The sequence below is a fragment of the Micropterus dolomieu genome, linkage group LG06, assembly GCF_021292245.1.
Source record: "Micropterus dolomieu isolate WLL.071019.BEF.003 ecotype Adirondacks linkage group LG06, ASM2129224v1, whole genome shotgun sequence".
In the NCBI taxonomy this organism is placed as follows: Eukaryota; Metazoa; Chordata; class Actinopteri; order Centrarchiformes; family Centrarchidae; genus Micropterus; species Micropterus dolomieu.
In genome coordinates, this window is record NC_060155.1 from 1,882,516 (window position 1) to 1,897,809 (window position 15,294).

At 40.1% G+C, this 15,294-nt stretch overlaps 1 protein-coding gene across 5 annotated transcripts in view; it reads left to right on the plus strand.

Moving 5' to 3' along the window:
* The window catches only part of efr3a (EFR3 homolog A (S. cerevisiae)), a 254,822-nt gene that overhangs the window by 84,854 nt on the left and 154,674 nt on the right, over positions 1 to 15,294 (plus strand). For 4 of the 5 annotated variants that reach the window (XM_046052401.1, XM_046052402.1, XM_046052403.1 and 1 more), the window contains 3 exons: positions 4,533 to 4,609; positions 6,692 to 6,819; positions 9,194 to 9,344. In XM_046052401.1, the coding sequence (XP_045908357.1) occupies positions 4,533 to 4,609; positions 6,692 to 6,819; positions 9,194 to 9,344 (356 nt within the window). Of the gene's footprint in view, positions 1 to 1,267; positions 1,313 to 4,532; positions 4,610 to 6,691; positions 6,820 to 9,193; positions 9,345 to 15,294 lie in introns of those variants that run through there. The other variant, XM_046052404.1, reaches the window with a different exon arrangement.

The window sequence follows — 15,294 nt, forward strand, 5'->3', positions numbered from 1 at the left end:
TTGTTAGTTGCACCGAATGCATGTTCAGTCTGTTAGGGTTATATAACTCTTAACAATTCTAGATGCCTGCTTTTAGCTTGAATGGTCCCTCTTTACGTGTTCTGGAAATGTATTAAAGTCCAGTGCCTGTCTCTCTTTGAATCAATACAGCTGTCAAACAGAGCTTTAGCTCAGCAGTTCATTGTAGAATTTTAAAACGGCTCTTGACAAAACATTTTCAACTCAAGGCCATCTTATTTACTTTCTCTAGAGCTTTTGACCGTTGCACATGGTCTTCATGAGCAGACGAAGTTTGCACAGTATTAATGAAATTTACTCTGGGCACCTCCAGGACTGGGCTCAAAGTGGAGCATGACAGTTCATTCTTGACCTTGGAAACAACACAGTTAACAAAAACAATCTCAATTGAAGGTCCTCTTATGTGCTTGTTCCTTAGCTTTTGACTAGAGGTGCTTATAATAATGGAATTAGAACATCTGTAGTTTTGTGAGAACTGAGCAAACTCCATCAGCTGACGACGACCACGTGATACAGAAAGTTCCAAAACAAGTGAGTACGACGACCTTGAGTTGAGACTGTTTTGTGAAATACATACAATGCTCAGCTTTCCTTTCTGTTTTATTTCTACCAAAGTACGCACTATTGTATTCTCTCAATCTATTTTAGATTTGTCACGCCAAAAGAGTTACATGTGTATCCACGGTTCTTCCACTGTCTGTGGTGTTGAGGAAGGAAAAAGTCAGAATGTTCCTTTGACTTGTAGTTCAGGGGAACAAGGTAATGTAAGGTTTTGCAGATGAGTTGGGTTCTTGAGGACATAATTACTGGATTTTATTTGGGGAAAAAGCTGAAGAACTGCCCTTGCAATGGATACTTTAGAATGGGACCAGAATAAATTGATAGTATCGACCATGAAGGACTAAACTAGTTAAAAACATTAACAATTCTTGTCTCACTTCCATTTTAGTTAAGTTTATTCAGTTGTCAGTAAACACACCATAGTCAGACTCTCTTCAGTGGAGTCTGGAGTTTCCTGATGGTTGACCGGTCAAGTTGCTCTGTAATCCTTCCCACTGCGACTTTAACTCATTCACCCCACCCCACGGAGCCAAGATTCTGATGACTCATCACTTCTTATTAGCTCAGAGGCTGCTGCTCGTAATACTAATTCATGCAAGTCAATAGGAGATGACCTACCACAGGCGCTTAAAGGAATCCAGAGGAAGTTTTGATTGTCTCAGCAACTCGGAGAGCTCGACATGAGTCACAGCAGGAGAATAGAAACATGTTTTGCAGCCAAATACTTTACCAGGTCATCTACCTTCATTTACTATATGAAAGTTGTGATATCGTAGTGTGTCTTATTCCACTCAATTTACAGATTTTGACATTTATCTGTATAAATTATTATTATAATAGGTAAGATGGAAGAACCAGCATATGTATTCACTCCCTTCTGTATAATTGCCAAGGATTTCATTTGGATATTAAAATCCTGCTTTCAGACCAAACGCGAATTTTCGCCTCGCGACGCTTTCCTCGCGTGAGTACATTCGCTGCAAGTGTTCACATATATACAGTCTATGGTTCACACACAACGCCAGGCGGCGATTTTAACGCGACAACGTGAATAAACACAACTTGCCATTACTACAGCTGTATGAACCCAAAGTAAACATTTTGTTGTGATTAAATAGCAATAAACGGATCAAACTGATGCCGAAATAACTACAATATGATGCAGTTTTGTTAAACATATGAATTCATGCTTTGTCAGTTCTGTCAGCAAGACAGCAGGACAACAACTTCTAAAATGTTTGTTTTCTGAATGGAGTTCGGACCGATCAGGGCTATGCTATGCTAACTTGGTCACAGTAAAGTACAATGATAGCTGGAATAAAGTTGCATACAGGGGTTTTCTGAACTCACCAGGTAGTTCAACCTCTTTTCTCCAAGTAATGTCCAGTTTTGTCGGGTTTTTATATAAATATGAAGTAGTGCCAAACGACGCTAACAACAACACTGGAACCGGAATCTAGCTGCTGAGAAGCTCGAGTGAAGATAAATCAACGTTGTAATCCTAAAAATTAAAGTAAAAAGCTAATTTAATAAAAGCAGTTTACTCCGAGCTCCTCCCTCAAGCGAACGGCGTTGTTGCGAGCAAAGTCCAGTCCGACCACGGGTGTTTATTTGTCCGAAGCTGGAGCGCTGCTCCCTGCTCCTCTAGCCCAAGTTTAGCAGCTCTCAGCCGGCCAGCAGATTTTCAATCGCCCGGCAGAGCGGCCTGGCCCTCTCCACACAACGCTCTGAAGCCGCGGGGACGTACGGACAATCTCAACGTTGATAGGCTATCGCAACTCTCGTTTGAGTTGAAAATATTCAACTCACGCGAATTCCTTCGCGTTGCCTTCGCGTCGCTTCGCGCCGCCCGACAGGAAATCGCGGCTCTGCGCGTCTTTGCATTGACTTTGTATGTAAACTGACCGCCCCGAACGCTCGCTTCGCTTTTGGTCTGAAAGCACCATAAAGAAACGTCTCCTCATTAGATTAAAAGGTTACTAGTTTGCTTAACCTCAGCTCCTCCATGGTCACTATAATCCTTTCTTCTGCTAACCAACCAACTCAAAACTGAAATATACTCCTAATTTAACCATCGATGTACAGTACGTGAACAGGACAAACCATTTTAGTCTAAGCATGTACCTTATGTTTTTAACCCTGAACAAGTAGGCCTAGGTATCGGGGTGTGATGTCCCACTTCAACACATCCACCATTGTGTCCCTGAGCAAGACACTTTAACCCCTAGTTGCTCCAGAGGTGTGCGACCTCTGACATAAATAGCAATTGTAAGTTGCTTTGGATAAAAGTGTCAGCTAAATAAGTAAAATATAAATGATGAGCCACGATAATTGGGTTCACGAGATTGAGACAAGAAAATTCAATCTATCTAAAAGCGTTAATTTAAGGTGAAGATGTTTGTTTATGTAAAGGGAAACACAAAATTCAGGTGGCAGGTGATAATGCAGTGCAGCTCTCAGGTATTCTGTGTTGCTTTCAGATGGGTTTCTCATGTAGATCAACTTTTCTCATGTTATATCATCCCTGCTGAGTCAGCGCACACTATTTCTCCTCTCCTCTTTGTGTCTTTGTTTGGGGAAGTAATCTCTTTAAAAGTGCACGTGGCACCTTTTCACCTTAATGATAAATTAATGAATTTTAATTCAGTTATAAACACCTGCACTTTAATAGCTCCTTTTTTCAGCAGCATATCTGCTCATGTTCAAAACATTCTGCACATTCAGAATCTCTCCCTCATCAGTGTTCTCTGACATGTGGAGAAGTAAATTGTTTTATTACGAGAATAACGTCCTCATTTAATGACATTTCTTAATATTTATTTAAGTCTACGTGCCCTATACTCTGCTGTGCATTATGTTATTGCTCTGCTGGTAGGATCCCCTTCAGACTGCTTGGATATCGAAAATAAGTGAAACACTTGTGATCAGGCAGAAATCTGACCACAAACCCACACACGTTAACTGCAGAAGCTCTGATAAAGTGCAGCTCACAGTCTCAAACAGAGCACGGTTGCGCTTTAGTTTTTTATTGTTTATATTGTTATGCAAAGAAGTTTAAAATCAAGGGCAACTGGACTCTGTTGAAGATACTTGATGACTTTTCGTCTCTCATCCAAGAGACTTCTTCAGTTCTGACCTACTGGTAGGGAAGCTACCTCTGTGGGGTCGTTGTCAAGATGATCAGTACTGCTGGTTTGTTTGTGCTCCTGGCTGTTGTAATGACAGTTGTTATGGTTGTTGGAGCCACCTGAGGCCAATTCTGAAAAATTGATCTGTGGCATGAAAGCGTTTGAAAAATGTCAATTAAGTGAGTCTAACCTGAAGAGAAATCTTGTCACGTTTTAGTCTCTCGAAATCTCGTCACAGCCCTACCTACGTAGTGATGCAGCTAGTTAATTCCTATAAATTTAGCAAACATTACATAGCAGCCAAAACTTTCTCTTTCCCAGCAGTCAGGAAAAAGGCAGACAGACTTTTCTTGGTCTTGAGAAGCTGCAGCATTTTTTAACTGATGCACTGGAGCCTACACCATGCAGCTAACCTTTCCCCTGCTCCACTTGCATTCACCATCACTTTTTGCCGCGCTCTTTCTCTCTCATTTGCTCAACCACATACTCATTACGTACACACAATACGCATGTCCCTATCCCTTAAAGGAGCTACGCTGCTCTTTTAACAGCACCTTTCACCTAGATGTAAGCGCCCTCGCACAGTGTGTGAGTGAAAGTCATTGGTAGCCCATTGATATTGGTTAATGCTTTCCAGCGTCTTCTGTGATGAAAATGAAAGCTTTGAAGAGTTGAAAGCACAATGTTATTGTCTCCAGGTTTCTTACATTCTTTATCTGATGAACATTTCTCCAGGAGGATTGTCAGACCTGATGGCAGTGGTTTATGCTGTCAGGAGGTCAGTGTAACGCTTGTTAATAGTCATGTCTTTGTTGTTTGTTGCAGGAGTTTGTGGCTGCTGTGGGCCACTGAGGCCAAGGTACAAACGCCTTGTGGACAACATCTTCCCTGAGGACCCCAAAGTGAGTAACTACAAGCATTACACATCCTCAGTTAAATGAAAGTTATTTGGTCAAAAAGCAATCATGACTTCTAAGACTCGGCTGGTCTCTGGCATGGCCTACATGGGCATGTAACTGCCCTTAGAGTTAAAATCCAGTTTTTGAAATAGAGATGAATAAGGTAGATTAGAGATCAAATAGAAAGGCAATGTGGAAGTTATGTAGCACCTGTAAAGGTCTGAATTGGTACTTTGACTTTTTAGTTTAGTTATTTGGTTGTTTGATCTTGTGTAAAATGGGGCAGTGCGATGGATGAAATATGTATAATGTGAAAGGTATCACTTGAAGAACCCACAGAGAACTCAGTTCACCTGAGGTTTACTGAAGTGTTTAGTGTCTTGTTTCTCATCATTTTGATTTTATCACCCTGTTTTGCCTCAGTTTTAGCTCTCTGATCGACCCCGTTTCCAGCATTGTAGATGAAATGTTGTTTGCTAACAAATTTGCCATATGTTTTTTAAGATAGTAATAATATGGGCATCTTCAAAGCATAATTGCAGATTTTGATATTTTTCCTCAAATGTACCTCCAAATAGACCATAAACTGTAGAAAAAAGGTCTGCAGAGGCCAGTCACCCGGCGGGCCTTTAGCAGTGTGTTAACACTGCGTTTGGGGCCCAGTTGTTATCACAGTGTTGAGATTGGTGCGACCCAGTGACACTTCCACCACCAACAAGCTTCTCTGCCACCACACAGAAATAATTGGACAACCACGGAGCCACATGAAAGTTCCAGACATTGAAAAATCTGGCTATTAGATGTGACATCGGCTTTGATAACAGAACCATGACAAGTTATTAGCGCCCGTTTTGATTGTTAGACCCTCTGTTAATTAAAACGCTAAATGTTCATGGAGTTTGTCCCTTACACAAGAGAGGGATCACTTGCTGAGACCCGGAGGAGCTGAAAACACTCAGGGGACAGCCAGTCTTGACTTCCCTCCCTCCTCTTTACGTAGGACACCTGGCAGCAATATATTTATATTGGCTGTCTGTTGTGAAAGACAGTATGATGCTGAAGTTCACATTGAGTCCTTTTAGAAGTTTCCAAACAGACAGTTCATCTAAAAATAACTTCCTTTTCCAATTCTGAGAAAGAGAAAAATCTTGACCTGTGCACCTTTTGCTAAAGTAAAGACAAATTGTACTTGTGTTATATGCAGTTTCAGTCTCAGATATTTTTAGAGCAGTGCTTTGTGGTGTCAAAGCAGAAGAGCCAAACCAAACCTATTCACAGCCCAATCAGAATAATGTTAATGAAGTCGACTTACTGAATGAAGAGAATGACTTTTTCTCTAACTTTTTAAGGTACATTTGCTAAAACTAATGGCATTCTTTACTTCTTTTTGGTACTTGGAAACACTTTATTGTTATAGAGCACGGAGCCTCTACAATGTTACTGTGGATAATTACAAGTTTGAGATGTTTATTTTACATATAAAATTGATGCTGGAGTCTTGATTGGTTTGACTTGATTTATAAATGCTGTTTCATTCATGCCTTGAGTATTTGTGGCAATGTTAGGGCTGGACGATATGGGCAAAAATGTTATCATGATAAAAAGTTTCATATCCTTCGATATCGATAATTATCACGATATGTATCAAATTGTTAATTCTTTTGAGTTTAAGGGCTGATTTTTGCTCCTGAGTGAAAGTTGAAGAAACCTGATGGTTATTGTGGTTTTAAACTGTTTTTTTTATAGCCATCACTTGAGGCCAAACAGTGGATTACTTCACAAATCTGAGGTAGAACATTTAAAACAATTATGATAAAATCTTTGTCAACAAATATGTCAATAATATAATAGTAAAATTAAGTAAAAGCTTTTATCAGTCCTTTTTCCTCAACAAAATAAAAATCTTAATAAAAAATTAAGTCCTAATTAGTGTATGATTCAATACACTCCAATCCATGGAGCTCTATGGCTCAGAGAAGGAGAGATGTAAGGCAGTGATACACACACAGTGCTTGTTAGTAGATACATTCATTGTTGTTCATTCATTAATCCCATGGATCTGGACTGCATTGTGTTGTTCTTCAGGATGGCCTCAGTAAATCTGACATGGAGAAGCTGACTTTCTACGCCGTCTCGGCTCCAGAGAAGCTGGACAGGATTGGAGCTTATCTAGCCGAGAGGCTGAGCAGAGATGTGGTGCGACACCGCTACGGGTGAGTGACATTTGGCCTTGAGTTTTCCTTTTTTTGCACTTACTGCCCTGAAGATTGAGGCTTCCTGTTTACAGACAGAATCATTTTACTCACACATTTGCCAACACATGGCAAGACATTTATACAGCTTTCACCATTTTTCATTACAGACTGAAACAATCAGACCAACTGTGAACTTAAACGTCACGAATGAGGATTCGCTCTGCAGTTAAAGCTCTAGCACCTGATTTGCTTTTTTGTTTCTCAGTGTCATTCATCAGTCAATCAGTAATCATATACATACTGCAGAAATCATGCAGCTTACTTGCCGCAGTGATGGCAGTTTTTCTGGTGTCCATAAATCCAGTCAGGGAGCATGTTAAAAGGAATACACAGATGTTTTAGCTGCGTTTTTCTGTCATCCATCTCATGCGTGTTTGAGGAAACCGAGACGATTCTTTGTTAAACAACTGTCCACACAGGATGCGCACCGCAAACTGTTATGCTATGCTTGTAGTCTATTTTCTACTGTTTTATGCCCATAACTGCAGTGATTGTGTGTTGGGCTCTTAGCGTTGTCGAAACATGGTAAATGGCTACATTTATTCAAAGTGCTTTACAAGTTTTTTCCATTCTCTCTCTCTCTCTCACTCACACACACACACTCACACACACATGCAGGTTGCCATTGGAAGCAATTTGTGGTTTAGTGTGTTGCCCAATAGACATGTGGACAGAGGTGAGGATCAAACCGCCACCCCTGTGATTTGTTGTCAATCCGCTCCACCTCCTCAGCCACAGCCATTCCACATCACAACATGGGTGTCCTACAGTCAGTAGTGTCCCTGAATGCATTCTGTGTAGACACAGACAGAGCACTAAAGGTGCTGCTGCTGCTCTGCTAACGTGCTGCCCATGCTACGCCTCCTGTGCAGACAGCGTCAGTGTCTGGTCAACGTGTTTAGTGTATAGTACCTTACTTGCCAATTGATGGCATAATAAGACAGTAGATGCCATGTCTAAGTAAGACATGTAATAATACCACTGGCCTGTAAATAAAGAGAACGGAAACCAATCTATTAATCTAGTGTTAACAAGGGTTAAATGATATTTAACAACACAAAGTGACTTTGATTTAACTCATCAGAATGCGTTCTGTGATGTCAAGTCTTGGCCATTTACATTTACTTGAACCATTTAATGCTTTCTGCTTCTGGAAAATGAATTGAGAGACAACAATATCCCTCATGTGTTTCTAAAAGAAGACTGGCAGTACCAAATCAATACAGTTATTCTAGAAATGGTGTTTAATTGGCTATGACTTTTATTCCCCAAAGCTGACCGTTGGAGAAAAAGCTCTCGCTCTCACTTTCGCTCTCGCATCTGTAATTGTCCTTGTGTTATGTTCCTCCTCAGACACTCACCATCTAACGAAGTCACTGTGTCACTGTCCGTATGCTTGTGTTTGTTATGTCACTCAAATCCAAAAGCTGTCATTTGATTTGGCAAAGCTTTTGCCTCTCAGATGGAGCAAACTGATAAACCTGACTGCTTCTGAATTTCTGCTTCCATTAATTATTATCATTAAATGTACAGTACACAGGAAATGTTAACTTTGTTCACAATAAACAACACAGATAACAACCTACAGGATCATAATTAATATTGTACTTATCCACAGTAACATTGCAGAGGCTGTGAAGTGTTTCCAAGTACCAAAAAGAAATATTTTAACATCTACACCAAATATAACAGTAATAGAGTAATCATTGGTAAACTTACCTTGTTGCGGTGAAAAAATACGGGTGCAAGTATCCGTGAAGGTATTGCTCTGTTTGCAGATTTTGGCAAAAGTCAATATTGTGAATCTGATATTATGATGAAAAGACTGTTACATATTCAACAGTTTTCAGATCTGCCTTAAAGGTGGTAAATATTTATTTCAATTTATGCTCCTGTCAGCAGTTAAATATATTATTTTTGAAAGTTGACACATGATGTTGGACTGACACCATTTTATACTCATAGTTGCACTTGTATAACAGATAATTTTTAAAACATACTTGTATTTATTTTTTAAGAGTGAATAGCTTGTGAACATTTTTATGTCAGGGGAAAAAAACATCTACAGTAAAACTTGTGTTTATGAAATTCTCAAGTTTGTTAGCAGAAGCAGCCGTGGTGTGGTGAGCCTCTCTAGATAAACAATGGAGTTCATTTCATGCTGAGCGCAAATGGCTATCCGGTGGCAGATAGTGAGTAGAGCTAGTCTGTAATTTATAGAAAAGATTCTTAATTTTAGTCATGATCACAGTGTTGGATAGAAGGTACCTAAAGACTTTGTGATAAAGCATGGAACTTCTTAATGATGATCTATTCTCCTACCTGTATGCAGGAATGTGGTGATAGCCATGGAGGCTCTGGACCAGTTGCTGATGGCCTGTCACTCTCAGAGCATCAAACCCTTTGTGGAGAGTTTCCTGCACATGGTGGCCAAGCTGCTGGAGTCCAGAGAACCAGACCTGCAGGTCCTGGGAACCAACTCGGTAAGACCAGATCATCATGATGACGGACTTTTTTTATTGCACAGGAGGTTTTATTGGGGTTTTCTCTTTTATGCAAAGCTTGAAACTAGTTGTTTTGTAAGGGACATTCTGTCTATTCCTCATTATTTTATTTACATGGTTAATTTACAACAGTTGGTGACTGCTAGGTAACAGGCTCCCAATGTGGTGCCATAAGGGTGAAAAGGAAGGAAGGTGAAAAATCAGAAGAAGCTGCAGAAGTTTATTATTATTTTTTTTTAATAAAGATGATACTTTCCTGCAGATGGTTTAGCAACACATTAATGATATAATATGTAGATTTATTAACGTTATCAGAATCACCTTATAAACAGAGTACAGGAAACATGGAAAGCTTTAAATGGTGATGGCACAGTGTCAAATTATATGATACATCAATAAATACTATTGCTGGTTGGTTGTTAGTGTACTGGAGTGTAAACAGATTAAAAAGCTTTAAACTTTTCAAGTTGGTAAAAAGTTTTTTTTCCTTCACGTCCAATTATTTGATAAACTACTACTTAAAACTTAATTTATTTTAAGGATTTCTGCAGACATACCTATCACAATATGTACATGCATAGGGAGAATTGGAAATGTGGTGAGGAAAAGTAAATGTTGCTTGGGGAAAATAGACAAGATATAAATAGAAGATTTACATAAATTCAATTGTTATTTATTTAATCAACCGATTATAGGTTAAGGAGGGAAAAAAACCCCTGCTTGCTTTGTTTCCCCATTGTAAAAAAGTTTCACCCTTTTATAATTGTTTTCACACTTTATTTGAAATATTTAACTAACATACTTTTGGCTTGTCTGATAAACTTTTTCATTTTGTCAGCGTCGGGCTCACTACCTAATTACCTTATTCAGACTTTATGGTATGCAAAAAGTTAAACTTTTGAAAACGCCCTTACACTGCAGCATCGGTTTAGTTACAAGATGTCAGGGTAAAGAGCTGCTTCACTAAATAAATATGTGTCCGCTGATGGTGATAAAGTCCCTCTGCTCTTATTACCTGAAGGTTGATTTTCCATTTAAGTATAATCATTTCATCTCTTTAATATGCTGAGTGAAACCCTTTTCCATAATTCTGTAGTGCTCCTGCTTTCTATTCAAATTTTTATACATTTTATGTTTTATACTGTTTATACTGTCCTGTGTGATAGTCTACCTTCCTCCAAATGTGAGCACACCATCTGCAGAATAGCCTCTTGTACACAAAGCAGGTGAAATGTGAAATGATTATTTGTGCTGGTTGTTTATTTCAAATGTTGCCCTGAGAGAGAATCCTCCTATCTGCTGTGGAGATTAAACAAAATTTTACTTAAAGCCACAATTCACACATACACACACACGAACATGCAACAAACGGAACACAAACATCACTCAGCTGCAGCCCAGAGGTTGATGTTGGTGGTTAAATACCTAATTTAACTTTTACTCTGGCAGTGGAAATGGCCTTATACCATATCCTGTGAAAGGCTCTAATTATTATTATCCTTTATTAGCCGCCGGCAAATGTCAGCTCCATTTCTCCTTCCAAGTCTTCTGAAGGTGAACCCAAAGTTTTTATTTTCTTCTTCCCCCTTCTTGCCTCCTATTCTGAGTCTTTTGTCCTTGCCATTATTGGCAGTTCATCTGAGCAGGAAACAGAGCCGAAGGTTTAGATGCGAAAGCCTTTGCATTATTTATGTGTGGTATTTAGACTCTGACAGAGGGGGAGAGCGGATGCAGAGACAGGTAGGTGAGTTGGGAGGGTGGAGAATATTTTGACAGTGGTACATGCTGCCTTTAGACGAGAGCCGTGTTAATTAAATTTTCCTCATGGCACAGGCTACAAAGCCGAGACTCTCAGTTTAATGTCAGTGTGGTAGAAGAAAACGAAGAACTTGTGTTTGTTCTGTTGGGTAATTATCAGTTTAATGAGTCTGTTTGAGATGTCTGCAGAACCACATCAACACCGAGCTCAACAAATTACAGCAATTTTGTTGAAAGACTGTTTGAAACCGGCCGGCCGCTTTCAGTTGAGCCTCAGCACGGACTAATTGGCTATAAACATCACACATTTGGGTTTTGAGGATACGCCTCTGCAGAGCTGCTTACAGTGGGCTGAAGAATAGAATCAACTTCACCTGTTCTATTATGTACATTACATGCTGTCAAAGGTGAAAGGTCACAGCACCGTAAATGATAATTCCAGCCTATTACGACTTGGGTCTATTTTTGGTAGTTTTGTCCATCAGTTCTGTCAGAAATAATAACTTTGTACTCACCAAGATAACAGCAGATCTGGGAACATGGTACTATCACTATAAACAAAGTCCTTTTAGGCAAGTCCTGCCACTCGGCAGCCATCTTGGCAATGCCATCTTGGCAATGCCTCCGGGCAGCTATTTCGGACTAACAAGACCAGGCTCCTATCTAAATGAATAGGGAGAGCGCCAGAACTGCACTTTCACAGGTCACCGGGACATAAAAACTACATGAATAGAATCAGTATTAAAATCTGATAATACTTGCTGAAACATTTTGACAACTTTGCCCCAAAATAAGGTATAAAACGCGTTTTTCCCGACCGGTTATACTTCTACTGCGCATTTGCCACCACTTCCGCGCATGCGCAGTACAAGTAATACGGACCCTTACGTCAGTGGAACCACATAATTGGCTGAAATATGATTCCCGCTTTGGCTGTTGAAAGCAAACGATTGGCTTTCTAGCGGAAGGGGCTGGATAACCGCCATCTTTGCCGTTATAGGCTTTCCCCATAGAGTTGTATTGAGGTCTATTGTCTCTGCTATAAAGGAGTCAGACAGCTTGGAAACAAACTGCTTTATTTGGTCAAACCGAAAGGGAGTGTGAACCTGAAATGTTAGTGGTAATCCCTAGTTACACAGGAAAACTGTGTCAGTACAATTACAGTAAGTACAGAAGGTCAAAGTGTATCTGTGGAGTGGGTCTGAACACTGATGGATATTCATACCGACCCTTTGGTTAATCATTTTACAGATTGTCTAACCTGTTGGTCTGATTATCTGACTGCTTGTGTTTCTTGGCTGGTCAAGAGCTATTAAAATATATTTCTCACCAAATTTGGAAGATAAAATGCTAAATGGAAGAAATGAGTGGTGGCTATACTTGTCTTGATCCAAGGAGTAGAGTTTAGTAAAGTATTTTTAAAATGATCTCTGGTGTCATGATCTGTTCTTCAGCTTAGAAACACAGAGGTTTGTTGTTGTTGTTTTATGTTATGATCATTGGTTTCAGTTAGTTCTTCTCGGTTCTACTTAAAGGGGCCATGTGTAGTTTCCAGTGGCCTCTAGAGGTGAGCTTTCAGAACTACTACCTTTTCTGAGCATGCTCGAACTAATGAGGGAACACTAATGTTAGTTTATGAAACAAGAAATTCCCTGAGCACAGCAACAACAACCAGGTGCTGGTAGGTAGCAGGTTAAGTCCATGAAAAATCTAACTTTACTACCTTTATTGTGAGCAACACGTTTCGCCCATTGTTTCTTCAGGCTCACATAGTGAAAAAAGAAAAACAAATACTAATGAGGTAACACTAGTGTTAGTTTACCTGTCCAATTGAAAGCCAACTCTGAATCGGATTTAATACCCAAAACAAAGTGGAAGTCTCTCCGTGATGCAAACGCCTTTCCGGTGTTGACCGTGTGTTTGCCCGACGTCAGTCTGGTTCTCGTTTGGCCTGACGTGCTAGTTTTGTTTTTTTATCCTTACGTGGAGGTTGTGCTGGGAGCCGGTTGTGTTTTGGTGTTAGTGGCTGCAGTGTTGTTGCTGTGTGTACGGTTCAGAAACGGTAGGCAAGAGGCTCGGGAGCGTGCATGCAGAAAATCCGACCTGAATCCTTCACATAAGAAGCAGAATAGCGGCTGTTCCAAGGGACAGAGAGAGCGGGGGTGTGGCTAATTTTTATGTCAGGTTACAACATTTACAAATGGGTAGTAAAAAAGTGATTCATTTCATTAAAAACTACATACAGCCCTTTAGTGTTCTTTCTGTCAACTTAGGCTTAATCCCATTTCCCCCCTTGCCCCTACCCCTCAGTTTTGCACGTTCACGTCTAGAGGTAAATTGTCTCAATTAGGGGTCGACCAGTAATCAGGCTGGCCAATTATCAGCGCCGATATTCAGCATTTTTCAATAATCTACATCGGTCATTTCAAAAAGAGATAGCCGATATAATTAATTAATAAAAAATGTGCTCCTTTGGCTCTGATGCAGCCACTTTTCCCAGTCTGTTCTCACCACTCTGTGTGCTGGAGTAATGTCCCGCCCACAGCACTAGCTGATAGTTTACAAGTCACGAGTAATAGCCTATCAACACTGACTATTGGGCAGAAGTAGCCAATTGAACAAGCGAGCCACCACGCTGCACCCCCTCCCCTCCCGTCTCAGCAGAGCTCCGCGTGCACACACTGAGCTAGTTAGCGTAGATCATACACCAGGTGACCATAACTACGGGCGTTAGTGATGTGCGGATCGATCGAAATAATAATGACTCTGTGTGTGATGTGTGTGCAAAGACAGTGAAATATATTTGCAAATTTGCTAAACATCTGAGATCAAGTAATGACCAGATGAGAGAGAGTGAAATTCGGGGGGGGGGGCCGGGGGCGTGGCCACCGGTAGGCCTACTGTCAATGAACATTACCACACGTGAAAATCTAAACACAACGCTAAAGTTATTTATCTTTGTTCATTAAGTCGCCTGTTTGTCATTAGGAAAAACACAACTGTGGATACTGTATGTAACACAACAATTTTTATTTTAGTCATGTCATCAGTGCAGTGTCACATCTGTGCAACACGCGTTGCAACACGCGTCCCTGTCCTCGCGACTGTAACTTCCACTAACCACAAGAAAACAAAATGGGGGGGAAAAAGCACGACGAGTGTTACTTTGTAGCTATAACAACACTGTTGACACAATGTACAGATAACCTGCAACCCCTGCTGGAGCAAGAGAACTACACAATGATCAGTATTTGTGTTTATTTATGTTTAATTAGGCTATAATCAAAACTCATGTTAGGTCTAATTTTTGGGACAAACTGGACAGGAGTCAGGACAACTGCTCGTAATTCAGAACTGTCCCGGATTTTTCGGGACGTCTGGTCACCCTATAAGTCACAATAATAGGATGATGTTATGAAGCGGCAGTTCTTAGCAAAGACATATTATTATTTATTATAATTAAAGAATATGACAGTAGTTTGATGTCTTGTCATTATGCAGCTATTATTTTGAATTGTTAAGACTACAGCCTTCTTCCTTATTTCTCTCAAATACAGAAACGGGAGGGGGGAGGTCACATTAAACTAGAAATAAAATATGTAAAAAGTATTGGTATCGGCAATACCAGCCTGGGTATTACTTGGTAGTTAATTAAGTGGTATTGCACATCACTAACGGGCATTACTGTAAGCAAGTGCAGCAAAAACAGCAATACTAGTACCAGTAAAATGCTGATACTGCATCAGTACAACATACAGGAACGTGTACCAAGCGATATTTTAATCTGCTCTGTCTCATCCACCGCAGCTGTGTTTTGGTTTTACACAAGCACATGTGCTAGCTCGGCTAATAGCGTGTTTGTTATAAACAAGCTAAACCTGTTTAGCTGAGATGCTACGTACCTTACATGCGGGAGGAGGGAGAGGGACATGAGGGAGGAATGAAGGGGACTGTCTGGGCTCTTGTTTCTAAACTTGACTCAGTATTTTTATGACAGGAATATTTTATTTAACATGTTCCATTTGTTTCCAGTGAGAGAGTGATTTTATAAAGTGACTTTGCTGCTGTAAACTTTACTTTTGTTGCTGCTCTCAAAACCGATTACTGTTCTGAATTTCTTGTTACAAACATATTTTTAAAAGGCAATTATATAGTAATGAAAAACCAATAA